The sequence below is a fragment of the Oncorhynchus keta genome, chromosome 27, assembly GCF_023373465.1.
Source record: "Oncorhynchus keta strain PuntledgeMale-10-30-2019 chromosome 27, Oket_V2, whole genome shotgun sequence".
In the NCBI taxonomy this organism is placed as follows: Eukaryota; Metazoa; Chordata; class Actinopteri; order Salmoniformes; family Salmonidae; genus Oncorhynchus; species Oncorhynchus keta.
Genome location: NC_068447.1, coordinates 31,729,596 through 31,757,245, shown reverse-complemented (window position 1 = coordinate 31,757,245; position 27,650 = coordinate 31,729,596). Strand labels below are relative to the sequence as shown.

General features: G+C 40.8%; 3 protein-coding genes across 7 annotated transcripts in view; 2 read left to right on the top strand and 1 right to left on the bottom strand.

Moving 5' to 3' along the window:
• The first annotated feature begins 377 nt into the window (after positions 1-377).
• On the top strand, positions 378-3,746 carry c27h1orf174 (chromosome 27 C1orf174 homolog). Its single transcript, XM_035738582.1, has 4 exons — positions 378-719; positions 1,009-1,101; positions 1,854-2,225; positions 3,253-3,746. The coding sequence occupies exons 2-4, from the start codon at positions 1,009-1,011 to the stop codon at positions 3,385-3,387; spliced, it is 600 nt and encodes a 199-aa protein (XP_035594475.1). The 5' UTR covers positions 378-719; the 3' UTR covers positions 3,388-3,746.
• On the bottom strand, positions 3,626-8,109 carry dffb (DNA fragmentation factor, beta polypeptide (caspase-activated DNase)). 2 transcript variants are annotated; one of them, XM_035738580.2, is made up of 7 exons: positions 7,862-8,109; positions 7,585-7,711; positions 6,956-7,141; positions 6,722-6,801; positions 5,139-5,312; positions 4,937-5,037; positions 3,626-4,784 (listed from the first exon to the last, which is right to left on the bottom strand). In XM_035738580.2, the coding sequence occupies exons 1-7, from the start codon at positions 7,982-7,984 to the stop codon at positions 4,580-4,582; spliced, it is 996 nt and encodes a 331-aa protein (XP_035594473.1). In that variant the 5' UTR covers positions 7,985-8,109; the 3' UTR covers positions 3,626-4,579. The 2 variants fall into 2 exon arrangements, with proteins under 2 accessions (XP_035594473.1, XP_035594474.1); XM_035738581.2 differs by having other exon boundaries at positions 4,636-4,784; positions 4,928-5,037; positions 7,862-8,104.
• Positions 8,110-9,639: 1,530 nt separating this feature from the next.
• Positions 9,640-27,650, top strand: part of LOC118359804 (nephrocystin-4) — a 200,638-nt gene continuing 182,627 nt past the window's right edge. For all 4 annotated transcript variants that reach the window (XM_052482158.1, XM_052482160.1, XM_052482159.1 and 1 more), the window contains exons 1-2: positions 9,640-10,101; positions 10,288-10,449. In XM_052482158.1, the coding sequence (XP_052338118.1) occupies positions 9,952-10,101; positions 10,288-10,449 (312 nt within the window). In that variant the 5' untranslated portion in view covers positions 9,640-9,951. The remainder of the gene's footprint in view (positions 10,102-10,287; positions 10,450-27,650) is intronic.

Here is a 27,650-nt window from a genome sequence, read left to right as displayed (position 1 = left end):
AACAAAAAATATGAACTCACTGTGAGTTGTCTTAGAACATTACCTACAGGTAGCCGTGTACGTAATGTTATGTTTTTCGTAAATGTAAATGCTAGCTACATTAACTTATTTCACATTCACTTTACAATCTATGTATTATTGAATATTTGAAATAATAATCATAATAATAATTGAAATATCAAGTTATGGCGGTCCTAGTAGTTATGGAATTCCAGCGCTTCTAGTGTTAAAATACTCTTTCGAAATCCACACTATTCCCGAGAGATGCACTGCACTGGGCGTAGGTGGCAGCCTATCAGTAGGTGGCAGCATAGAGACCCTGGTGGATGACTGAGATAATGTCGCAACTGCCCCCCCTCAATTTGGACTTTATGGCTGTGCTAACTAGTGGAAGCCAGCATATCACCTCAATCAGCATTGAGCCCGGTGTAAAGGTCGAGGTAACCCTACTGACGCATATGCTGTTTTCTTCTCCAAAACTGGAAACGGAAAATAATTACTTGCACGTGACTTCTATACAGAAACTTTTAGTCGGGTTCGGAAGCTGTCTCGGTTCACCACGGCGGCGCTTTATCAGAACCGCGATTTTACAGTTTGCTGACTACCTGTATTTACAACAAAAATACTGGATTTTATTAGCTAATTTGGCTACTTCCACTGACTGTGAAAAAAGCGACTGTTGACAAGATTGCAAGCCAGCGACCGACATAGCTATCCAGGTAACGTTAAGCTTGTCAGAGTTGGCTAGTTACTGCAGCTACTAACGTCAAATTAGCTAGTTAAACTCCCACAACAGTATTTATTATTTTTAACACTTCGGGTAGTTATTTATTACATTTTCCATTGTCTTTGGGAATTGTTTAGTATTTTTATCAGCTTGTGGGGCAGTAACATCAGAGTTTAGTCTGCTAAAAGTGGGGCAGTAACAGTTGGTTAGCCAGCTAGAAGTGTTAGCTAATGTCCAGTTGTCCAACTGAGTTAACAACATGTGTGAACACTTCATTTCAGATGCCGAGTCGAGTTAGCAACTTGAAGCGGCGAAAGGGGATGTGCGCTGTTTCCTCAAGCAGGGTCCATCTCGAGGTGAACAGTTCAGATAAGGTCGGTGAACGTTTAGTTCTTCTGTTTTCATTTTACATTATGGATTACGCAAGAGTGTAAAGTACTAAAGTAAAAATACTTTAAAGTACTACTTAGTTTTTTGGGGTATCCGTACTTTACTATGTAGTATTTTTACTTTACTACATTCCTAAAGAAAATAATGTACTTTTCACTTCATATATTTTCCCTGAAACCCAAAAGTACTCGTTACATTTCGAATGCTTAGCAGGACAGAAAATGGTCCAATTCAGTTGCCAAGAGAACATCCCTACTGCCTATGATCTGGCGGACTCACTAAACACTTACTTTGTTTGTAAGTGGTGTCTGAGTGTTGGCATATGTCCCTGCCTATCCATACACAATAATAATAGTGGTCTGGGTTTCCTAATAAGGAATTAGAAATGATCCATACTTGTACTTTTGATATTTAAGTAGATTTGAGCAATTCAAATCAAACTTTGTCACACGTTGAATACAACAAGTGTAGACCTTACTGTGAATGCTTACTTACAAGCCCTTAACCAACAGTGGAATTACATTTACTTTTGATACTTAAGTATATTTAAAACCAAATACCTTTACTCAAGTAGTATTTTACTGGGTAACTTTTATTTGAGTCATTTTCTGTTAAGATATCTTTACTTTTACACCAGTTTGACAGTTGGGTACTTTTTCCACCACTGGGATTGTCATTAATAGTGTCATGGAAGCCTGTTTATTATTTTTAATAAGTTGTTGTTTTGACTTTATAGAGTTCAGGGAAGAGGAGGCATGTTAAAAAAATGAAAATTGAAGACTCAAAAACAGAAATGGCCCTGAATGACTGGATGGTTGGTGGTTGTAGGGAGTCAACAAGCATTTCTGAGAGGCTCAGCTGCGATGGTTGCGAGAGGCCTGAAAAGAGAAGCTGTGGAGCACCACCAGACCTGGAGGAATTGTGGGAGGGTAAAGAGAATGGTGTGCGATTGGAGTTGAATTACTGTCGAACAAACGGGTTGCCAGAGAAGACTGAGGATGACGAAACAGAAGAGGGTGTTGTGATTGACAAGAGCGTCTTCCTTGATGATGACAGTAACCAGGTTCTTCCTGTGGAAAAGTTCTTTGGAAACATGGAAGTTGTGCAGGTGAGATGAGATTTTATAACAAGTGTTAGGTGTGATAAACAAGATCCTGGTGCGTTTTACACAGGCAGCAAAATTATTTAAAATAAAATCTTCAAAAATGTGTCTTTTGACCAATCAGTACAGTTCAGAAAAGCTATTTTTTGGTGGGGAAAAGATCAGAATTGGGCTGCCTGTGTAAACGCAACCAATAAAGGTTTCCATCCAACCTTTATTATACGAGTAATTCTGCTTTCATGTGCTAGTCGGAACATGAACATTGGGGAAATTTCACAGTTAACTGGTTGAATGCGGCACGGCACGTGTATCACTATAACAGGTTAGCAAGTTGGACATTTCCGAGTTTCCTATTTCCGACAAGCGCGTGAAAGTCACAAAAGGCCTGATGGAAACATTTGTCGGTAAACTTTCCAAATGTCGACAAAACTAAATACACTAGACAAGTTGATATTTTTGTCTGTAAAATTAATTGTGAGAAATGGCAGCAGAAACTCATGTTGTACCTACTCTGGTCTTGGCACATGAGCTCTAGCCAACAGCTCAGATACAGTGGGGGTAAGCTAGTCTATATGATGAGATTATTATGGATAAGGGCGAGGAATATTTTTTTATTTGTCAAGCATCGATCATGCCACCAGAATCCGGCCCAACTATATTTATTGGAAAGGAGCATCAAGATCACTGCACTTTCATCACCTTGTGAAGTTCATAACTTATTTAATCTGTAGCCTAAAACTGCATGGTTTCCGGAGTTGTAGTGGGAGGATCACATACCATAACATTGTGACTCCCAAGTTTACTTCGATATGATAGTTATTCTATCAATATTTCCACGGCCAATTCTTGCATAATTAATTTTACTGACAAAGATCCCACCATGTCAAATTAACAAATTCGTTCTGTATTTATAAAATTGTACCAAAACGTTGTTTCCATCACAGCTGTCGTGATCGTCTTTTTATATATTATTTTTTTTGCGTAAAAACTGGATGGAAACATGGTTATTGACATGCTGTTATTTGCCTTGTAGGATTGTCCACGGAGATCTACGGCCACTTCGACCTTCAGCAGGAGGGAGCACAGGAGACGACAGTACTATGCCAAAGAGGACAGTGATGAAGAGGGCTACACAGAAATGCAGCAAGATGAAATAGTTGGCACTTAATTTACAGAAATAACTCATTCCTATCAATAGGATGGAATAAAACTTGTCCTTAAACGACCTTAACAAGCCTAACTTGACAGTTGAGCCTGATAAAGTGGATTCGTTCAACAGAACCAGGGTATCAAGTTAATGTTTTGCCAGCATATACCCTAAAGTTATACATCTTTGTATTAATATTTGCACTAACAAAATGTTGCTTTTCAATGATCTATACTGTATATTGTTTAAATGGTACAGGTTAAGTGCTCAGATAGTTTTATTTATATTGTATCTTTTACAATATTGTTACTGAATGCCTTATGTATGCACAATATTTGTAGTCAAAGTTGCATTGCCAATACAAGAACTTAAATGTTCAATTACCTGTGTCTGCTGTTTTTGTATTGTGCTATTGAAACTAAGCAGAACTTTATCACATAATTATCTAATTACACTTACAGGCCATGGAGCTGCGCTCAAATCAGCTGTAATCATCAAATCTGCTTGACTCCAACAATAGTCAAACCTTTAATATTTCAACCTCCCCACCCTATGCTCTTCTGGAGTTCAGAGAGGATTTGACAGATGTAATCAATATGGTAATAGCTCCACCGATAGGCTGGGGGGAAGTTTCACCATTTGCTTATACCAATCAAATCACCAGGGGTGCATTCAGTAGTACAGAACAATGTTAAGCATTTAATTTCAATGGAAGCAGTATTGTTCTGAGCAAATAGTTGAACGGTGTCATTATGGTGGTCCAGAGAGCGACTGTATGGCGTGTGCGACACATTTTGCCATTTGAAATGGTCACATCCATATTGATCAGGCCACACCCACCAAATGTACCTCAAAGGCTATTGAAGACTGGTGTGTGCTGTATTGGGGGGAACGTGTTCAGTACAAACTGACACGCGATGGGGCAAACGTTGAATCGAACGGAATATACCCGTGTGTAGGGCTTGGTATGATTTGCAATTGGTCCATTGACTATTACCCAAACAATAGCTCATGATGGAGTGCTTTAAAATCACTAGCACAAAATGATCAATAAATAAGCTGTTCTGATAGCAGAAATGTTCCCTGCCCATAATTACATTTAGTTATTTACCAGTTATCATGCGTCTTGCACTTCATCTGTTAGCTAGTTAATAAAGAAATACAAAATTTAAGAATAAACAGTAGAAAAAAATATACCCGTCACTTTCGAGAATCATTTTCGTTTGCCCTGTTTGTAAATTTTATTTTTGTCACAGAGCAAGTCATGGGCACCTTTCTTATGGCATACAATATGTACCAGCTTCAGATTCTCCCGAGTAAACAGCAGTTTGTAAAAATAGTCCAGGTTTATGTTGCTGCTCTTGTGTTTCTGCAGTGCTTCCACCAGGGTAGGAATGACTGTCCTCTTCTTTTCAATCCTGGGACAGAAACAGATTTCAGTCTAGATTTGATAAAACTTGTCCTTAAATGACCTTAACAATTGATAATCAAGCAAGCTTTTTTGTTACTGTTTACAAACAATTTTGTTGTAACATTCTGAATATTTATAACCGTTACTCACTAAACCCACCCGTGGTCCAAGTTCCAGGTGCTAAAGAGGATCCTGCTCTCTCGGTTTCCATAGGGGTTGATTGAGTGAAGGGACTTGCATTCATCATGGTCAAAAGCACCCTGAGGAAAGGAGAGAGATGGGAAAGGACACAGGATGCTACTGAGCCAAACATAATCTGGTCCTGTTAGTTACCATTATAATATTATGCTATCAATGTTACCTGACAGGAGAACCATCCTTCCTGGGTGCATAGTCGATTTTGTTCCTTTTCTTTCCTGTTGAAGTAGCAACCATTGTACTTGTCAGATTTCAGCTGCATCACTAAGCACTCTGCAGTCTTCTTGTATTCGTCCTTGATTTTAGGTTTTTGGATTGTTTGAGCATAACTATGCACCTGTGAATAAGAGAAAGTCTGTCACATGTATTCTTTCCTCAGAAAATAGGGCAGATTACAATTGACAGTATGTATGGAGTAGGCTTGTTATGAGGTACGGCTTTTGAGGATCACTTCTTGACAGTGCCAACCACTTTCAGCGTGAAACCAAAGCATCAGTTATATACAGTGCCACCAGAAAGTATTCACACCCTTTTTTCCACATTGTGATACAGCCGGAATTTAAAATGGATTCAATTGAGATTGTTGCTGTCACGCTGAAGCTGAAATGTCTTGAGTCAAGAATTCAACCCCTTTTCAACCCCAAAGCCTAAAGTTCAGGAGTAAAAATGTCCTTAAGTCACATGAGTTTCATGGACTGACTCTGTGCAATAAGTGTTTAACATGATTTTTGAACGACTGCCTCATCTCTGTACCCCACACGTCAAACGATCTAAGGTCCCTCAGTGGAGCAGTGAATTTCAAACAGAATGAACCACAAAAACCTGGGAGGTTTTCCAATGCCTCGAAAAGAAGGGCACCTACTGGTAGATATATATATTTTGAAGGCAGACATTGAATATCCCATGAGCCAGAGTTTAATGGCATAGACGACTGAGGATGGATCAACAACATTGTAGTTACTCCACAATACTGACCTAAATGACAGAGCGAAAAGGAAGCCTGTACAGAATACAAAAATATTCCAAAACATGCAACAAGGCACCAAAGTAACACTGCAAAAAATGTGGCAAAAAATTAACTTTGTCCTGAATTCAAAGTGTTATATTTGGGGCAAATACAAATGCATTCTCCATATTTTCAAGCATGCTTGTAAGGACTGGGGAGTTTTTCAGGATAAAAATTTAATGGAGCTAAGCACAGGCAAAATCCTAGAGGAAAGCCTGGTTCAGTCTGCTTTCCACCAGACACTAGGATATTAAAAAAATCACCTTTCAGCAGGACAATAATGTAAAACACAAGGTCAAATCTACACGATTTGCTCACCAAAAAGCCAAATGTTCCTGAGTGGCCGATTTACAGTTTGTACTTAAATCTATGGCAAGACCTGAAAATGGTTTTCTAGCAATGATCAAAAACCAACTTGACAGAGCTTGAAGAATTTTGAAAAGAACAATGAGCAAATGCTGCACAATCCATGTGTGGAATGCTCTTAAAGACTTGCCAGCTGGAATCGCTACCAAAGGTGCTTCTACAAAGTATTGACTTAGGGGTGTGAATACTTATGTAAATTTGATATTTCTGTATTACATTTGCCAACATTTCTAAAAACATGTTTTCACTTTGTCATTATAGGTTATTGTGTGTAGATGTATAAAAAAAATATTTATTCAATTTTGAATTCAAGCTGTAACACAACGTCTAATAAGTCAAGTGGTATGAATACTTTGAAGGCACTGTAGCTTCACCTCCTTCATGTATCCACGAATCCTGTTCTCACAGTTGTACTTCATGTAGGCCGATTTGGTCTTAAATCTGTCATCAATTCCTGAAAGCCCAAAAATAGAACGGTATAACCGTAAAGAGACAGTTTGTTTCAGATTAAAAAATAAAAAAAGTCCTTGTTTTTCTCCATCTTTCTTTTGGCTGCAACATCGTTTCCTGCAGGATTTCTATCCATCCCAAGATTGAGGACTTGTTACCTTGGAACCAGTCTTCATCGTCTTCTCTGTTTTCAGCCTCAGAGCTGTCCTTCAAGTGCAGGAGCAGGTCCCCCAGGAGTCTGCGTCTCTTTGGAGACCGCTCGTTTGAGAGAAGCCCCGTAGCCGCATCAATCAGAAGATCTGAGTTCCTGTCGGTGTCCAGCAACCGGCCTATGTCGCAGACAACTGAAATAATCACAAATCATAACAGTTATTTCATTTGGTTCACAGAATAGCCTCTGTTAACCTAAACATCTGAGTCATGGCACCCATGTAACCGACTGTATTTGAAGCCCAGACAGCCTCACTGGCAAGTATCACTGGCAGGCATGGTTAGGCTACTCAATACATGGGCCTGGTTAACCGCTCTTCCTACGAGTGAAAGCAAGGCTATATTTCCATTACTTTTACCAATGCATCCCTTTCAAATCAATCACCACAAGGTTATGCATATTTGTATAAGTGCATATTTAAGTTAGTATTGTTATCATTTATTTACCATGCACAGCTACATAAAGTAGGTCCTAAACCCTATATGAATGTGCATGCCACATAGTAACTAGCCAACTAACAACCTCAGACTGTTTCTTTTTTTACAATCTTTTAGTTACTTTTAATGTTTCACTCACAGCCGCTCCATCTCTCATCCATGGCAAGAAGGACAAGTTCAGCATTGTCTGGAAGACTTCGGAAATAGTCCTCTGTCAATTCTGTTCCATCTTCATACAAGGAAATATGCGAACCGACGAGTGGAACCTAGAAGAAAATGATTCACATAATAATTTAAACAAAACAATGTCACTTTCATTATCGCAACTTCCTGGTTGCAAGTCTAGACCCGCTGTTATGGTCTGGTAGTAGCAGTAGAATGTGCTAAACATAGCAAGCTACTGGACGAAATCGTACCTGTAGAAGTTTACTCCCCTTTTTGAGAAGCTCTTTCAGACTTGTTGCAGCCACCCCATATTTTTTTGTTTCATTCAGGCTTCTTATTTTGACAACTTGTTTTTTTCTTTGAAGTCCAAACATTGCGCCTTTTCTTCTATGAAGACCAATGTGCAGAAACACACAAAGAAACGATGCATGCTGCCAGCTACAGGACAGGTTGGAAAATATCTAATATACTGCCATCTAGCGTTTTAGAACTGCACGTGCACACAGTTGACAGTCACTCAGCTGCTTCTAGAATATCCAGTAGCAGATGCAGATGCAGATAAAAAGATGAAGAGGATCTCAATTGTTATAGTACTTATATTCTGTATGTCAGGGGCCTGATGTTATAGGTAACAGTATCCTACTTGATTCTATTGTGTGGCCACATTATCCATCTTACAAATGTGCTCTCTAGGATGTAAGTTTTGGTCCAGAGCAAAGACATATTTCGACCAGAGTTCACAGACCATCAAGCTAAGCTTAGGCCTCACCCCCCATCTGAGATATCTACTGCAGCCCTCACCCTCCACATACAACACCCATCCTGTCAGTCATTCTGTTAAAGTTCGCTCGTCTTTTCAGTTCGCTGCAGCTTGTGACTGGAATGAGCTGCAATAAACACTCAAAGTGGACAGTTTTATCTCAATCTCTTCATTTAAAAACTCAATCATGGACACTCTTACTGACAGTTGTGGCTGCTTTGTGTGATGTATTGTTGTCTCTACCTTCTTGCCCCTTTTGCTGTTGTCTGTGCACAATAATGTTTGTTCCATGTTTTGTGCTGCTGCCATGTTGTGTTGCTACCATGTTGTGTTGTCATGTGTTGCTGCTTGCTTTGCTATGTTGTTGTCATAGGTGTCTCTTTATGTAGTGTTGTCTCTTGTTGTGATGTGTGTTTTGTCCTATATTAAATAAAATAAAATAAAGAAATCCCAGCCTTTTGCCTTTTCAAATCAAATCCAATTGTATTTGTCACATACACATGGTTAGCAGATGTTAATGCGAGTGTAGCGAAATGCTTGTGCTTCTAGTTCCGACAATGCAGTAATAACCAACAAGTAATCTAACTAACAATTCCAAAACTACTGTCTTATACACAGTGTAAGGGGATAGGCCATCATTGTACATAAGAATTTGTTCTTAACTGACTTGCCTAGTTACATAAAGATTAAATAAAACAGCTGGTGAGTGTGCTATGCAAGTTCTCCCCATTTCTCCTAGCGGTGGCATTAGCCAGTGTATTTTAACAGTCAATCCCTAGGAAGATAGAATATGATGTCCAAATTATTAGGATTTGTTATGGTCCTCCTCACCCTGACCACTACAGTATACACAAGGCTGTATTTAAATCCAAATGTAAATGGGTCTGTGGATGAGGATCGTTTTGCATAGAGAATATGCAATGTCCAACAGTATGTATCCTTCCCAAACCAGAGGGTGGCGATATGGACACGTGCTGGTCTCCCGCTCTCTTTAGTACATTTTGAACGAATAAGAAGAAAAGGCATAGCAACGTTAATATCACCGTAGTAACCGATGCCAAGTGACGGGAGAAACCAATTTAAAGGGAACATAGGGTAATAGAACAATTTCATTCAGGTTATTTGGTAATCCTGCATTTACATAATCCATTTTAAAATCAACATATATAATCTTTGAATATATCAGTCGATTTGATAAAATAGATTTTTTTACTATTCGTACCTTCATTTATTTACCTTTTAAATCTTTACCCCCTTTTGAAAGTCAGCTATTTTGCTGCCCCTGTTGCCAACATGCCTGGATAGCTAGGATTTCAAATAAGCGAGGGTAAACAGTGATTTTTATACAACTGCGCGACATTTTACTTGCTAGTTTGGGTAACAATCTTATTTTCTGAGGTTTGAGAATAGTGCAAAGTTCGCTTTGGTATCTTAATGAACAAGTCCTAATATTAGCTAACGCTACTTACTGATAGCAAACACACCAAACAAAACCCACTAACTAGCAAGCTAGGTGTTGTTGTTTTAGCTAAATATAGCTAGCGAAATTTGACTTTGCTGCAGACTCGAAATATCCTCTCAATGACCGACGACTGGAAAGGACTGTTTGAGAGAGGACGGGTGATTCCTCCACACAGCCAGACTGTTCGACTGGCCCAGGACTCATCCCACACCCATTCTCAAGGCTTCCAAATCATTCTGAAGCATCTTGATGGACTTCACATTCAACAGGTAGGCCTACGCCTTATTTACATAAACCTGGCATCCGAAGAGTTAGCTAGCTAATGCCATTCGCAAGTTTGATTCTAGCCCAGCCTGGTAGGTAGACAAACGTTAGTAGAGTTGCCAATGTTTAGCTAGTGACCCGTTTCTAATTGACTTCCAGTTACAAACATTTCTACTCCTCTCATCACTTAGGAGAAGAAGGAAGGGGAGTCAGAAGGGAATCGAAAGAGGGAACCAGTCAAGTACCAGCTGAGTGTTTCCCTGCTTGATACCAGCCACCAGCACTTCTTCGGGAGAACGTTGAAGAGCTCACCCCAACAGATGAGTGGTGTCCACAGGGCAATTTTTAATGAGGTATGCAACTGTTCTAGGGAAACACACAGTTAACATTGTCAACCACATTATCCTGAGTGGTTTTAGTATTATAAAGGAGCGGTTTACGCTGATACGCCCTGTTGACACTGCCTACTCCGTTGATACCTAAAGTCACTGGCCCTGTTTGAAGGCATCACATCTGTGATGCATTGTGAGCTAATTGTGACTTACTGATCTACAATACAAATAATAAGTCGTTACAGTGCCTTGCGAAAGTATTCGGCCCCCTTGAACTTTGCGACCTTTTGCCACATTTCAGGCTTCAAACAAAGATATAAAACTGTATTTTTTTGTGAAGAATCAACAACAAGTGGGACACAATCATGAAGTGGAACGACATTTATTGGATATTCAAACTTTTTTAACAAATCAAAAACGGAAAAATTGGGCGTGCTCTCGATTTGCTGAGGTACAAGAAAGCCAATAATTTGCGTTGGATTTGATACCTTGTACTTATTACATTTACATTACATTATCACCATAGACCGATGATAAGAAGCAAACAACAACAAGCGATTGCTGACTTCTCTGTGAATTACCAACAAAGCTGACTGCAGAACTGAAGGCAGTTGGGTAACATGTCAAAAAGTTAACTTTTTGCCTCATCTCTGGTACGAGAGCCTTAGTTTTTGAGCAGTTTGTAGTTGCCAATGGTTGTTTTTGGACAGGGCTAGAATGTCCAAGGAAAATGGAAGTGTCAAAAAAGGCTTCCATTGGTCAGTATTTAGACCAGTTATAAGGAGTTTGTTCAAGGGAGAGCTGGCCCACAATTAGCTGAATTGCTAATAAGAAACATTTTCACAACTTTAGAGAACGTTCCTTTAGGAGTCTCATGTCATTACCTAATGTTTTGATAGGAAATGGAGAGGCTACCCTCACGTATCTGAAAATACATGATGAATTGATGTTTACTGAAAAGCATACAGTATGTTCTCTGAATATTCAACTCTGAAGATAGAACTAAATGTGGAATATTCGGAAATGTGTAGCTCAGACTAGGCTCTTCAAGAGGTGATGATATTAAAACCAAATAGTTAAAATGTATTTAACAATCCCTTGAAAACGACAATGTTTTAGCAGGGCTGAGGGTCTCCTTGTCCCCCAGCAGCCAAATCGAACACTCTGCACCGTATTGTGATGTTTTATTGACAAGGACTGTTTCCAAGAGACCGTTCCCTTAATGTCAAACACAACTTACCCAGAACGTGTTTACCATGCTCTCAGAATATTCAATATCAATGTTCTAGACACGTTTCCTTGGAACGTTGCAAGAATATGCCAGTGTCCATTTTTCTGAGGGTTAGGAAAATATAGGTAATTATCAGAGAAATGAAAGGGGAGGCGGCCAAAGGAAGAATTGGCTTAGCGCGTGCTACGGGTGGGTGCTGCTATAGTGACCAGTGAGCTGAGATAAGGCGGGGCTTTATCTAGCAGAGACTTGTATATGACCTGGAGCCAGTGGCGACGAGTATGAAGCGAGGGCCAGCCAACGAGTACAGGTCGCAGTGGTGGGTAGTATATCGGGCTTTGGTGACAAAACGGATGGCACTGTGATAGACTGCATCCAATGTGTTGAGTAGAGTGTTGGAGGCTATTTTGTAAATGCATCGTCGAGGAGCGGTAGGATGGTCAGTTTTACGAGGGTATGTTTGGCAGCGTGAGTGAAGGATGCTCTGTTGTGAAATAGGAAGCCGATTCTAGATGTAATTTTAGATTGGAGATGCTTAATGTGAGTCTGGAAGGAGAGTTTACAGTCTAACCAGACACCTAGAATATGTGGACAACTACAAATACCTAAGTCAGAACCGTCCAGAGTAGTGATGCTGGACGGGCGGGCAGGTGCGGGCAGCGATCGGTTGAAGAGCATGCATTTAGTTTTACTTGCATTTAAGAGCAGTTGGAGGCCACGGAAGGTGAGTTGTATGGCATTGAAGCTCGTCTGGAGGGTTGTTAACACAGTGTCCAACGAAGGGCCAGAGGTGTACAGTATGGTGTTGTCTGCGTAAGGAAAGTTGCTAGCTAGCATTAAACTTATCTTTTAAAAAACAATCAATCAATCATAATCACTAGTTAACTACACATGGTTGATGATATTACTAGTTTATCTAGCGTGTCCTGCATTGCATATAATCGATGCGGTGCGTATCGTTGCTCCAATGTGTACCTAACCATAAACATCAATGCCTTTCTTAAAATCAATACACAGAAGTATATATTTTGAAACCTGCATATTTAGCGAAAAGAAATCCAGGTTAGCAGGCAATATTAACCAGGTGAAATTGTGTCACTTCTCTTGCGTTCATTGCACGCAGAGTCAGGGTTTATGCAACAGTTTGGGCCGCCTAATTTGCCAGAATTTTATGTAATTATGACATAACATTGAAGGTTGTGCAATGTAACAGGAATATTTAGACTTAAGGATGCCAACCGTTAGATAAAATAAGGAACGGTTCCTTTTTTTCACTGAAAGAATAAACGTCTTGTTTTCGAGATGATAGTTTCCGGATTCAACCATATTAATGGGTGTTATTATGTGTTATTTCTGTGTGTTATTATGTTTTAATTAAGTGTATGATTTGATAGAGCAGTCTGACTGAGCGATGGTAGGCAGCAGCAGGTTCGTAAGCATTCATTCAAACAGCACTTTCGTGCGTTTTGCCAGCAGCTCTTCGCTGTGCTTAAAGCATTGCACTGTTTACGACTTCAAGCCTATCAACTCCCGAGATTAGGCTGGTGTAACCGATGTGAAATGGCTAGCTAGTTAGCGCTAATAGCGTTTCAAACGTCACTCGCTCTGAGACTTGGAGTGGTTGTTTCCCTTGCTCTGCATGGGTAACGATGCTTCGAGGGTGGCTGTTGTCGATGTGTTCCTGGTTCGAGCCCAGGTAGGAGCGAGGAGAGGGATGGAAGCTATACTGTTACACTGGCAATACTAAAGTGCCTATAAGAACATCCAATAGTCAAAGGTTAATGAAATACAAATGGTATAGAGAGAAATAGTCCTATAATAACTACAACCTAAAACTTCTTACCTGGGAATATTGAAGAGTCATGTTAAAAGGAACCACCAGCTTTCATATGTTCTCATGTTCTGAGCAAGAAACTTAAACATGGCACATATTGCACTTTTACTTTCTTCTCCAACACTTTGTTTTTTTATTGATGTATTATATTAAGTTAAAATAAGTGTTCATTCAGGGCGGAAGGGTAGCCTAGTGGTTAGAGCGTTGGACTAGGAGCCGGAAGGTTGTAAGTTCAACCCCCCGAGCTGACAAGGTACAAATCTGTCGTTCTGCCCCTGAACAAGGCAGTTAACCCACTAGGCTGTCATTGAAAATAAGAATTTGTTCTTAACTGACTTGCCTAGTTAAATAAAGGTAGAAATAAAAAACCTGGCCGATTAATCGCTATCGGCTTTTTTTGGTCCTCCAATAATCGGTATTGGGCGTTGAAAAATCATAATCGGTCGACCTCTAGTTAACATGCATGGGACCAAGGCTTTTACGGTTACAGAAGTCAACAAATGAGAGCACCTGGGGAGTAGGAGTGGAGCTAGGCACTGCAGGACCTGGATTAACCTCTACATCACCAGAGCAACAGAGGAGAAGTAGGATAAGGGTAAAGGCTATAAGAACTGGTCGTCCAGTGCCCTGGGAACAGAGAATAAAAGGAGCAGATTTCTGGGCACGATAGCATAGATTCAAGGCATAATGTACAGACAAAGGTATGGTAAAAAGAGAGTACATTGGAGGTAAAGGCATTGAGTAATGAAGAGAGAGATATAGTCTCTAGATACGTTTAAACCAGGTGATGTCATCGCATATGTGGGAGGTGGAAAAACATGGTTGGTTAAGGCATATTGAGCAGGGCTATAGTCTATACAGTGAAATAAGACAGTAATCACTAACCAGGACAGTAATGGACAAGGCATATTGATATTAGGGAGAGGCATGCGTAGCCAAGTGATTGTATGGGTCCAGTTAGTGGTTGGGCTGGCTGGGGACACGGCGATTCAGACAGTTAGCAGGCCGGTGCTAGCAGTTAGCAGGTTGGGGCTAGCAAGCTAGCAGTTAGCAGGCCGGGGATAGCAAGCTAGCAGTTAGCAGGCTGGGGATAGCAAGCTAGCATACCGGCCTTAGAGGGACGTCACGATGGGGGAAAAGTCTGTTTTTGCCTCCTCGTGCGGTGACGTCGATAGACCGGGTGTGGAATTAGTAGGGTTCCAAGTAGCAGAGGGGTCCAAGTCCAATTGGCAAAATGAGTATAGTGGTTCAAGAAACTGGCCGGTGGATCAGCTAACAGTCCAATATGCTATAGATAGCGAGCAGGCCGCGTATAGCAGAATGGGCCTTCAGGTGATGTCGCGCCTGAGGGGATTGTTGGGCAGATTATGTCGGTATTTCAGTCGTGAAAGATCGGCGGTTTTCCGTGCTCCGTACCGGCAGTAGAAGGGGTCCAGATATTGTAGGAGTGGGCTTCAGGAGTAGCCCAGGAGCCCTAGCCCGGAGATGGGTCTAGCAAGGGCAAGCCCCAGGCTAGTTGGTGCTTTCTCCGGGATGGAAACGTTAGCCAGGAGTAGTCAACTCAGGTTGCGGTTAGCTGGCTGCCATGGTCCAGATGAAAGGGTTCAGAGTTTGCGGTAGGAATCCGGGGATATGGAGAGAAAATAGGTCCGGTATGCTCTGGTTTGAAACGAGTTGTACGAATTGGCGAGAGCTTTCCGAGCTAAAGGTTAGCTGACTGATAACTGATAGCTGGTAGCTAGTTGAGGTATTCCAGTTCGGAGGTAAATAGAAATACTTTGGGGGGAAAAAAACAGATCCACACCACATTGGGTGAAGTGTGTTGCAGGAGAGTATTTTGAAGTTGATTTTCAGGAAAAATATAAAAAAGATTGCGAAGATTGCGATTGCGAAAATATATATACATGGGACAAGACAAAGACGTCTGATTGCTACGCCATCTTGGATTTAAGACTTAACGTTACAGCATACAGTAACATTCTAGATGATTCTGTGCTTCCAACTTTGTTGCAACAGTTTGGGGAAGGACCTTTTCTGTTTCAGCATGAGAATGCCCCCATGCACAGAGCGATGTCCATACAGACATGGTTTCTCGAGATTGGTGTGGAAGAACTTGACTGGCCTGCACAGGGCCCTGACCTCAACCCCATCAAACACCATTGGGATGAATTGGAACGCTGACTGCGAGCCTAATCGCCCAACATCAGTGCCCAACCTGATGTCCCCACAGCAATGTTCCAACCTCTAGTGGAAAGCCTTCCCAGAAGAGTGGATGCTGTTATAGCAGCAAGGGGGGACCAACTCCATATTTATGCCCATGATTTTGAAGTGAGATGTTCAACGAGCAGGTGTCCACATACACTACATGACCAAAAGTATCTCAAAATCATTGTCATGTGGTTAATCAAAATGATATCCAAATCTGAATTAAAATTATAAACCTAAAAAGTAACTTCCATTGCCAACTATGTGAAAATAGCCTACATAAAACCAACAAATAAAAACATTGCAGCCTGCAGGTAGAAAATATCCTGATAAAAATAAATATCATATGAATTACATTGGCTAGGTTGGCCTCTCTGCAACTAACTTGATGCATTGTATCAACTATTAACTTGGGTCTGGCCTGAAGCTTGCATTAGCAAACTTGCAACATTGTATAACATTTTCTGGGCCCTCAAAGCTCGGGACAGACACAGCTGTAGGCTATTTGTGCAAGGGATAAGAAGTAATCAGGCAGGCCTGTTTTATGACGTTTCTACTGGATCAGAGCATGACACTTTTCCCTTTCATACTGAGTGGTAATCCTCAAGGGAGAGAGCTGGAAAGATTTTTCAAAGACATTAAGCAACTATTGTCATTCTCAATGGATGTAAAAACAGACTTTGTTTGCTTGCTGTTTGAGGTGAAGGAAAAATTACTTTGAAATGTTCAAAAGCGCATTAAGGTGGTGCGTTAAGCCAAAGATAAATACTATCGGATCCCCAAATGGGCACATCTACTTGCCTATATTTGCGCTTAGGCCAGGTAGCCTATACGCCTACTTCTATGCATAATCAGGTGCGTGTTCTTGCTCAACATTGACAGGTGCGCTCCAAGCAAAAGACAATGACTAAATTGACAAAACTCATACATGGAATGAAATAAACCAAAACTTGTTTCTCAGAAGCCGTGCACTCTGCAAACAACGTGTCCACTCAGACAATGAGAATGGTAAAAGACTGGGAAAATAATATATTTGATGCATTAACATAAATAAATAACCTTTTTTTATTTAACCTTTATTTAACTAGGCAAGTCAGTTAAGAACAAATTCTTATTTACAATGATGGCCTAGGAACAGTGGGTTAACTGCCTTGTTCAGGGGCAGAACGACCGATTTTTAACCTTGTCAGCTCGGGGAATCGAACTAGCAACTTTTCGGTTACTGGCCCAATGCTCTAACCACTAGGCTACCTGTCGCCATAACCAAACAAATATTGTAGATTAGGAATTAATGGTAAATGAACTACTGGTGATATATGTAATGGGGAATTGATATACGCAAACAATTCATAAAATTAAGTTATAAAACAATGAATGTGCACAAATTGGCAGGAGAGGGCACACTGGAGAAAGATATCTTAGCCACACCCCCTTTCTTCTTGGACTGGTCCATCCCCTGTTCTCTGCAATGGATTAGTTCACTGAGATGGGCGTGAAATCAGACGGGTGTCTCGTGCCATCAAAAATAATACATTTGCTACTGGTCGACAAAAAGAAAATCTCTGTCGATCAACACCCTTTCGACCAAACAATCGACCAGTCGACTAAGTGGGGTCATCACTAGACAATAGCAAGTCTATCAGCTCTTATTATTGAACATACTGAACTACTGGAAGCAGACAATGTAATACATACACTACATGACCAATAGTATGTGAAGACCTGCTCGTCAAACATCTCATTCCAAAATCATGGGTATTAATATAGAGTTGGTCCCCCCTTTGCTGCTATAATTACCTTGAATTTCACTGGCCTGCACAGAGGAACTTGACTGGCCTGCATCGAGGTCAGAGCTCTGTGCAGGCCAGTCAGGTTATTCCGCACCAATCTTGACAATCCATTTCTGTATGGACCTTGCTTTGGGCATGAGGGCATTGTCATGCTAAAACAGGAAAGGGCCTTCCCCAAACTGTTGCCACGAAGTTGGAAGCAGAGAATTTTCTAGAATGTCATTGTATGTTGTAGCGTTAAGATTTCCCTTCACTGGAACTAAGGGGCCAAGCCTGAACCATGAAAAACATCCCCAGACGATTATTCATCCTCCACCTAACTGTACAGTTGGCACTATGCATTGGGGCAGGTAGCGTTCTCCTGGCATCTGCCAAACCCAGATTCGCCCTGTCGGACTGCCAGATGGTGAAGCGTGATTCATCACTCCATAGAACGTTTCCACTTCTCCAGAGTCCAATGGCGGCGAGCTTTACACCACTCCAGCTGACGCTTGGCATTGCGCATGGTGATCTTAGGCTTGTGTGCTGCTGTTCGGCCATTGAAACCCATTTCATGAATCTTCCGACGAACAGTTCTTGTGCTGACGTTGCTTCCAGAGGCAGTTTGGAACTCAGTAGTGAGTGTTGCAAACGAGGACAGCACACTGCGGTCCCGTTCTGTGAGCTTGTGTGGCCTACCACTTCGCTGAGCAGTTGTTGCTCCTAGACGTTTCCCCTTCACAATAACAACACCTCCAGTTGACCGGAGCAGCTTTAGCAGGGCAGAAATTTGACGAAGTAACTTGTTGGAAAGGTGAAAGTGCCACTTTGAAAATCACTGAGCTCTTCAGTAAGGCCATTCTACTGCCAATATTTTTCTATGGAGATTGCATGGCTGTGTGCTCGATTTTTATACACCTGTCAGCAACGGGTGTAGCTGAAATAGCCGAATCCACTAATTTGAAGGGGTGTCCACATACTTTTGCAATATAGTGTAATTGTTTTACATTTGCCAAAATGAGCATCTAAATATTCAACAACTACCATGGGTTGTCGATATGACTCGGATAATGCATTTGGTTTCTGGACAACGACAGAAAGTTGATATAAAAACCAAGAGAACAGGAGAGAAACTTTTTTTTTTTTTTGGTTTGCTCGCTTAGCTGTTGTTAGCTGCTGCATGTATGCTGCACCTCTGTCTCTCCCTCTGTGCTGCTGCTCCCTGTGCTACAGCCTGCATCTGAGTTGCCTAGCAACAAGTCTTCTCTGGTTTGCTCATGGCTCACTCTGACTAGAGACAGAGCCGTTATCTGGTAGACTCTCAGTGTTCCGGTTTTATGATAAAAATCTGACTCCAAGTTCATTCCACGGAATTATGCAAATTTAACCTATAGACCGATAGGCATGAAACAGTTGCATACATTAGTTTTATTGACAAATGTCAATTAAAAAATATGGTCCGCCAATGCAAAAGCCTGTAAAAATGAATGTGTATGAATGTTGTAAGTACAGAAATGGTTTGCTCAGTGGGAAATGAATATCCAACTAGTCAGTGACAACTGTGTGGCATTTAGAGTTTGACAGCAACTATGTGAGCTTATTACAGTATGAGAGGCACTATGTCCTGGGATTTCCTGTGATCTTCTATGTAGAAGAACTCCTTACCTTCTAACGACTCGTGTAGCTTGTGAGCGTCACAGAGCAAAGAGTCTCAGCTTTTCATAGATGGCTTGTAATTGTTTGTAGCTCAAACCTTCATACATTTTTGTAAAAAGACCTGGCCCATGGCCCCTACAGGATCCACCCATGTCTCACAAACACCACTCTAACTCAGCCCCTGTTAATCACACTGTTTAAAGGGTTTAGAAATCCTTAATCACGCCGATGGGACTCATTGGGTTAATGTCTTTATTCTGAGAACATGGCCAACATGTTCTGTCTATGTTTGGTGTGACATTGATGGAATATTCTCCTAACTCTCATTACTGGAGACATGAATGTTTTTGCAACGTCCTATGAAACGTGTCTAGAACATTATCCTCAATTACCTCTACTAACCGCTTCCACTGCACATCGACTCTGTACCGGTACCCCCTGTATATAGCCATGCTATTGTTATTTTACTGCTGCTGTTTAATTATTTGTTACTTTTATTTTCAATTTTATTCCATTTTATTCAATTTTATTACTTTCTATTTTTTTTGTAAAACTTTTTCATAAAACTGCATTGTTGGTTAAGGGCTTGTAAGTAAGCAGGTCACTTTAATCTACACCTGTTATATTCAAGGCATGTGACAAATAACATTTGATTTGATCTTAAATTCAGAGAACATGGCAACCGTGTTCTGTGTGTTTTTTGGTGTGATGTTGATGGAATATTCTCCTAACTCTCATTACTGGGCACATTAATGTTTTTGCGATGTACCATGAAACGTGTCTAGAACATTTAATATTGGGTTTTCTGAGAACATGGTAACCACATTCTGGGTATGTTTTAGTTTGACATGAAGGAAATGTTTTCCTAACTCTAATGCCAAAACATTCTAAATAGGTTCTCAGTGTTTTTTTGTTGTAACATATTGTAAAATGTTCCCCTAACTAAAGTAAAACTGGACACTCAAACATCAAGTGAACATTACACGTGACATTACAAAAACGTTCTCTCCCTAGAATTGTTAGCTGGGTAACTGGGCTAGCTGTTGGCCAATGCTGTTTTGACTCAATATGCCATATGTATTTCACATTAGAACCCTCAGACGACAAGCTATTAAGAATGTGACAATGTTTTAGCACTCAATGTTTTTAATCTATTTGCTCTGCTGAAGGGCTATTTGGCGACTGGGCCTGTGTTGCAAAAACCAATCTAGAAGTTTTGCTGGTGCCATCAATGTTTATGAGTAGCCCAACCTTTTGTTAGGATTGAATAGCTGGCCTTAAATGATGTTAACCCTGAAGGCATGTTCACAGACTGAATTTGTCAGCTGCTTGATAATAAAACGAAACAGTCTCTTGATAATAACACAATAATAAAAGTGATGTAAATAGATTTCTTCCCCAAGGTTGGGGTCAATTTAGGATGATGTGCTCATTCAATTGATGAGTTGAACGGCCATTTTCAGTTAATAAATTAAGCAAATTTTCAGTTAATCCTGAATTGAATAGAATTGAATTAACCCCATGCCTATTGTTCAAACACCAGATAAGTGGCAAAAATACTGCATTCAACAGTCAGACACATACTTCTATAATTCTACCTTTCTTTTACATGCCTTGGTTTATGAATGTTTTGTCCATGTTGTTCAAACATTTCAAGTCATGATGATAAGGAGCAAAAAACGTGCCACTTTAATGCAACAATTGTAGAATGCACTTTGAATGTTATTTGATGAAATTTGGAATGACTTGAAAAAGGAAATCATTACTATGGATGTTGAGACATTTGACAATAGATGCTCTGAAATAATTGACCATGTTTCAGAACTCCTGGTATATTAACTAAAGATATTGTAGGTTACTCTACTGCAAAAGGCATAGTTTAGGTCCACCTGAATGGTCAGAAACAATTAACAAATTGCATTTCAGATCCCATCAGCCCCAGACAGTCGTAACACATATCACATCCTATCAGAATTATAAAGTGGCCGAGGTCTGGTTGTTTCAGGCTGCAAGAGGCACTTTCATTTTCATTTGATTTGGGCTGCTGCACTGCATTCATGTTGGTGTTTATGAGTGGCAAATTGCTGTTTGATATCCAAATAAAGTCTCGGCATTCTAGCTGAGCAGCGGGGGAGCTCAGTGAAATTGCATAGGTCCTGTCAGCCATGATGGATTGGTTTTAATATCAGGCAAGGAGAATGACTCAAACAATCAGAGGGATTAAAGGCAGAAGGAAAAAGCTCATATTAAATCTCTCCTCTCTGTCTCGCTCGCTCTTTCTCCAGACATAAGTGAGGCATTATCATCATGTCAATGAGGATGTTCATGTTTATGGTGTTTATGGACACAGAATTGACTTAAAAGGAACTTTTAATCACAGAATAACTACTTTTATTTCAGTGTTTAACTTTCCATGTTTAGATTTGAGATGTAGACTATTGTTGCTTAATTGCCTATTCATGAGCAGAGAAAACAGAAATAATGTTTTGTTGAATGCTATCATTAAAAGATTGTAGCGATCGTAAGGTTTGCAATTGCATTTGCAACCATAGATACAATGATGCATACAGTAAGCTCCACAAGTATTGGGACAGTGGCACTTTTCTCCCCCATCAATGACTGAGGTTAAAGTACAGACTGTCAGTTTTCATTTGAGGATATTCTTTATCCATTTCAGGTGAACCGTTTCAAAATTACAACACTTTTTGTCTTAGTCTCCCCATTTTTGGGGACCAAAAGTATTGGGACAAATTAATTTATGTGTATTAAAGTAGTCAAAAGTTTTAGTATTTGGCCACATATTCCTAGTACGCAATGATTACGTCAAGTGACTCTCTATAAACTTGTTGGACGCATTTGCTGTTTGTTTTGGTTGCGTTTCAGATTATTTTTGTGCCCAATAGAAATAAGTGGTAAATAATGTATTGTGTCATTTTGGAGTCACTTTTATTGTAAATGAGAATAGAATGTTTCTGAACACTTCTACATTAATGTGGATGCCACCATGATTACAGATAATCCTGAATGAATCGGGAATAATATCATACCCCCCAAGAAATGCTAACCTCTCACCATTACAATACAAGGGGAGGTTAGAATTTTTGTGGGGGTATGATATTTATACTTTTAATTCATGATTAACTGGTTCCTCAAGTGTCCCAGTTATGTAAACCAGCTCCTTCACTCATGGTGTCTGTAGGCCTTGTTGAGCTTATTGGTGAAACTTGACATTTTAAGTTGTTTTGGTTATATCAGAGATGCTGTATATAATGACAAGATGGTCTTGTCTCCGTCCTAACAATGGGAGTCGAAGGCTGGAAGGCAGACGGTCTGCTTATCGCAGTATTCCCACGTGGACAGATTTTGATGGGTGTGGGCTCTTTCGCTTTGCCTCTTCCTCTGGTGATATTAACAGTTTTCATTCTCCACCTCAAGTAGGTTTGAGACTATCAGTTTTGGGCAGTAGATGGCACTGTTGTGCCATAGATGGCCTGAGGTTTGAACTAGGCTAATGGAGTTGGAAGCTCTGTTCCTTAGTTCATCCTCTCATTCTGATCACTCCATTTTATTCCATCTTTTTCCAAAAACAAGCACAATTCAATAGTGTAGAAATTGTACCTGGAAGGACGCACAGCTTTGATGCACTGTACTTTATGTTTGAGTGATATAGGAGTTGTTGTTCTGAACACACACCATTACATAGCTTCAAAACTGTATGTATTGAAAGGCAGTGAGTCACTGAGAACATTTGAACATCAGTGAGTAGAATAATTTTCTTTTTGCGTTCGAGCTCTCAAAAGAGAACAGTGGTTTCTTAAGGAGAAATCCCCACTGAGCTTTAGAGCACATAATAGCAGATGTGCGGTAATGGTAGACATCACACATTTGTCCATTTAACTAAACTTAACCCCCTGACCAAAATGGATCAAATAAAACCAGTGCAACCAGTTGTCGAAAACAACCCAAATTCCACACTTCCCAAGTTCTCGTCAACATGTTACATCCCTTTGTACTCTTCTCTCACCTCTGCTCTCCCCCAATCCAAGCAGGACGACTGATCAAAGCACACACACATCTGAAATTCCATATGATTTATGTACATCAAAAAGGGAACTGGTGGGACTTTGGTTTTCTCTGGTTAACTCCTCTTCTCCCTTTTTGACTGCTGTGCTCAAGAGAGATCCCACTTCAATTATAAATGGAGCTGGTTGGGGCCTGTGCTATGCCTGGCTGGGAGTGATCAATATTTCAGCTCCTGTGGGAGTAAACATCCCGTGGAGCAGCTGCTCCTTAAAGGCTTTCCACACTCCAGTGGCATGCTCCATAATCTACCGCTGTGTGACCACAGAGAGCATTTCAGACCCTGCCATCGTCACCAGAGCAGCCAGGACAGAGGGGCGAGGAGAGGTCTTTCTCGCTCTTGTTTTGTACTCTCTCTCCCTCTCACTGACATACGTGCGTACACACACACACAAACACAATGCAATGTGCTTGGCCCATTATTCTGCTATCACTCCCCAGGGGTCTGCTCTGACTGTGTGTGGGGATAAAGGGAGACCGCAAAATAGAGATGGAACAGAGGAACGAGTGAGATTCTGGAGGGAGAGAAGATGAGACTCCTCCTAGTACAGAGTGGCTTGGGGCTTTGACATGTAAATGTGCTCCCTGGGCTGAGTTGGAGTGGTGGCATTAGTAGCCCCTTCTCATCATTGTTTCCATGCCTCTCCAGAATGCATCTAGCAGCCTGTTGTCCCTGTCAGAGATTAAGAGGGCAGTTCTTTGCCGTGGACTAAAGTGTCAGGGCCGACCCGGTGACATATTGACACCGTCATATTATCACCTCATCCATGAGTATGAGATTCTGTCATTGTGACATAGCTGCGGGCATTTAAAGTCCTAGTTGTTGTTGTCTGGGAACGACAGCCAGCAGAGGAGATGTATGGGGCACAGGTGACAAGAACTTTGCTGATTGAGAGGACTAGGTTGCTTCAGTTTGTTTAATGGAATATACTGTAGGCCTACCCCACCGGATTCATTTTTGGTCATGATTTTAATTTGCAATGATGTCCTTCATTTGTCAGACTATGTGGACAGCTGGAATGTCTCCTTGAGCACAACATGAAACAAAGATGATGAAAGTCGCTTTTCTCCCCCCAAAATTATATTGTCTCATCTCAAGGATGAGTGTGTGTGTGTATGTGTATATATGTATATACACGCATGTGTGTGTCCTTTGAGTCACACGTGCCAGAACTCATGCTCTCCCAAATGAAGGTTAGCCATTTTTACAGTACATTAAACCCAGCCTTGCTCCTCATACTGGACCTAAAATGCATGATTGCTAGCAATTTACGGTCACTAATAGGGCAAGCAAGACACTAAATGAGGAGATGCAACTTAAAGCAAGGCAGTAATTATGAGGTATGGGTCACCTAGGAAATCATTTAGCAGCCACTGCTTGTTAACAATGTTCTTTTGACCCATCAACACTTTAGATTCCTTCCCTAATGTAGCCTCTGATAAATAGATTTTGTTCCCATGTTTTGAGTTCAGTAGTGGTTACATGTGAGATAAGTAGGTCTAATGAACCTTTGTGTAATGCTTAAACACACAATTAAGAAATCTAATCACCATACCTGATGGTTATACTAGTGACGGTAACATCAAACACAGCTGAGCACATGTCTTAGTGCAGGATTTCATGCACCGAGTGACAAGTTCTTTTTATTATTCACTCTAACAAGCAGCCATAGGCACAGTCTCATGGCAGGAGGTTGCCTTGAGGTACAGTGTATTCGGACCCCTTGACTTGACTTTTTCCACATTTTGTTTTGTTACAGCCTTTATAATACAATTGATTAAATAATATTTTTTCTTCATCAATCTACACACAATACCCCATAATGACAAAGCAAAAAAACGGGTAAAAGAAAAATAAATACCTTATTTACATAAATATTCAGATCCTTTCCTATGAGACTCGAAATTGAGCTCAGGTACATCCTGTTTCCATTGAGCATCTTTGAGATTTTTCTACAACTTTATTGGAGTCCACCTGTAAATTAAATTAACTGGACATGATTTGGAAAGGCACACACCTGTCTATATAATGTCCCACATTTGACAGTGCATGTCAGAGCAAAAACCAAGCCATGAGGTCAAAAGGAATTGTCCGTAGAGCTCCGGGACAGGATTGTGTCGAGGCACAGATCCGGGGAAGGGTACCAAAAAATGTTGGTACACAATAGTACAAAAATGTTGGTACACATTGGTCTCCATCATTCTTAAATGGAAGAAGTTTGTAACCACCAAGGCTCTTCCTAGAGCTGGCCGCCAGGCCAACCTGAGCAATCGGGGTAGAAGGGCCTTGGTCAAGGAGGTGACCAAGAATCCGAAGGTTACTCTAACAAAGCTCCAGAGTTCCTCGGTGGAGATGGGAGGACCTTCCAGAAGGACAACCATCTCTGCAGCACTCCACAGTCAGGCCTTTATGATAGAGTGGCCAGATGGAAGCCACTCCAAAGTAAAAAGCACATGACAGCTTGCTTCTCTCATGAGAAGTAAGTTATATTGGCTGATGAAACCATGATTGAATTTGGCCTGAATGCCTAGCTTCATGTCTGGAGGAAACCTGGCGCCATCCCTACGGTGAAGCATGGTGGTGGCAGCATCATGCTGTTGGGATTTCTTTCAGCAGCAGGGACTGGGACACTAGTCAGGATCGAGGGAAAGATAAATGTAGCAAAGTACAGAGAGATACTTGATGAAAACCTGTTCCAAAGCGCTCAGGACCTCAGACTGGGGTGAAGGTGTACCTTCCAACAGGACAATGGCCCTAAGAACACAGCCAAGAGAATGCAGGAGTGGCTTCGGGACAAGTCTCTGAATGTCCTTGAGTGGCCCAGCTACAGCCCGGACTTGAACCCGATCGAACATCTCTGGAGAGACCTGGCAGAGCTTGAGAGGATCTGCAGAGAAGAATGGAAGAAACTCCCCAAATGTTGGTGTGCCAAGTAGAGGTCGACCGATTAATCGGAATGGCCGATTTAATTAGGGCCGATTTTCAAGTTTTCATAACAATCGGAAATCTGTATTTTTGGACACAGATTTGACCGATTTTTAATTTATTATTATTATTTTTTTAAATGTTTTTTTTTCTACACCTTTTTATTTAATATTTTTATTTAACCAGGCAAGTCAGTTAAGAACACATTCTTATTTTCAATGACGGCCTAGGAACGTTTGGTTAACTGCCTTGTTCAGGGGCAGAACGACAGATTTTGACCTTGTCAGCTCGGGGATTCAATCTTGCAACCTTACAGTTAACTAGTTCAACGCTCTAACCACCTGCCTCTCATTGCACTCCACGAGGAGCCTGCCTTTTACGTGAATGTAGTAATCCAAGGTAAGTTGCTAGCTCGCATTAAACTTATCTTATAAAAAACAAACAATCAATCAATCATAATCACTAGTTAACTACACATGGTTGATTATATTACTAATTTATCTAGCGTGTTCTGCGTTGCATATAATCGATGCGGTGCGTATTCGCGAAAAAGGACTGTCCTTGTTCCAATGTGTACCTAACCATAAACATCAATGCCTTTCTTAAAATCAATACACCGAAGTATATATTTTTAAACCTGCATATTTAGCTAAAAGATATCCAAGTTAGCAGGCAATATTAACCAGGTGAAATTGTGTCACTTCTCTTGCGTTCATTGCACACAGATTCAGGGTATATGCAACTGTTTGGGCTGTCTAATTTGCCAGAATTTTACATAATTATGACATAACATTAAACGTTGTGCAATGTAACAGGAATATTTAGTCTTAAGGATGCCACCCGTTATATAAAATACGGAACGGTTCCGTATTTCACTGAAATAATAAACGTCTTGTTTTCGAGATGATCGTTTCCAGATTCTACCATATTAATGACCCTTGGCTCGTATTTCTGTGTTATTATGTTATAATTAAGTGTATGATTTGATAGAGCAGTCCTACTTAGGATGGTAGGCACCAGCAGGCTCGTAAGCATTAATTCAAACAGCACTTTGTGTGTTTTGCCAGCAGCCCTTTGCTGTGCTTCAAGAGTTGCGCTGTTTATGACTTCAAGCCCATCAACTCTTGAGATTAGGCTGGTGTAACCGATGTGAAATGGCTAGCTAGTTAGCAGGGTGCGCGCTAATAGCGTTTCAAACATCACTCGCTCTGAGACATGGAGTGGTTGTTCCCCTTGCTCTGCAAGGGCCGCGGCTTTTGTGGAGCGATGGGTAACGCTGCTTCAAGGGTGGCTGTTGTCGTTGTGTTCCTGGTTCGAGCCCAGGTAGGAGCGAGGAGAGGGACAGAAGCTATACTGTTACACTGGCAATACTAAAGTGCCTATATGAACATCCAATAGTCAAAGGTTGATGAAATTCAAATGGTATATAGAGAGAAATAGTCCTATAATTCCTATGATAACTACAACCTAACACTTCTTACCTGGGAATATTGAAGACTCATGTTAAAAGGAACCACCAGC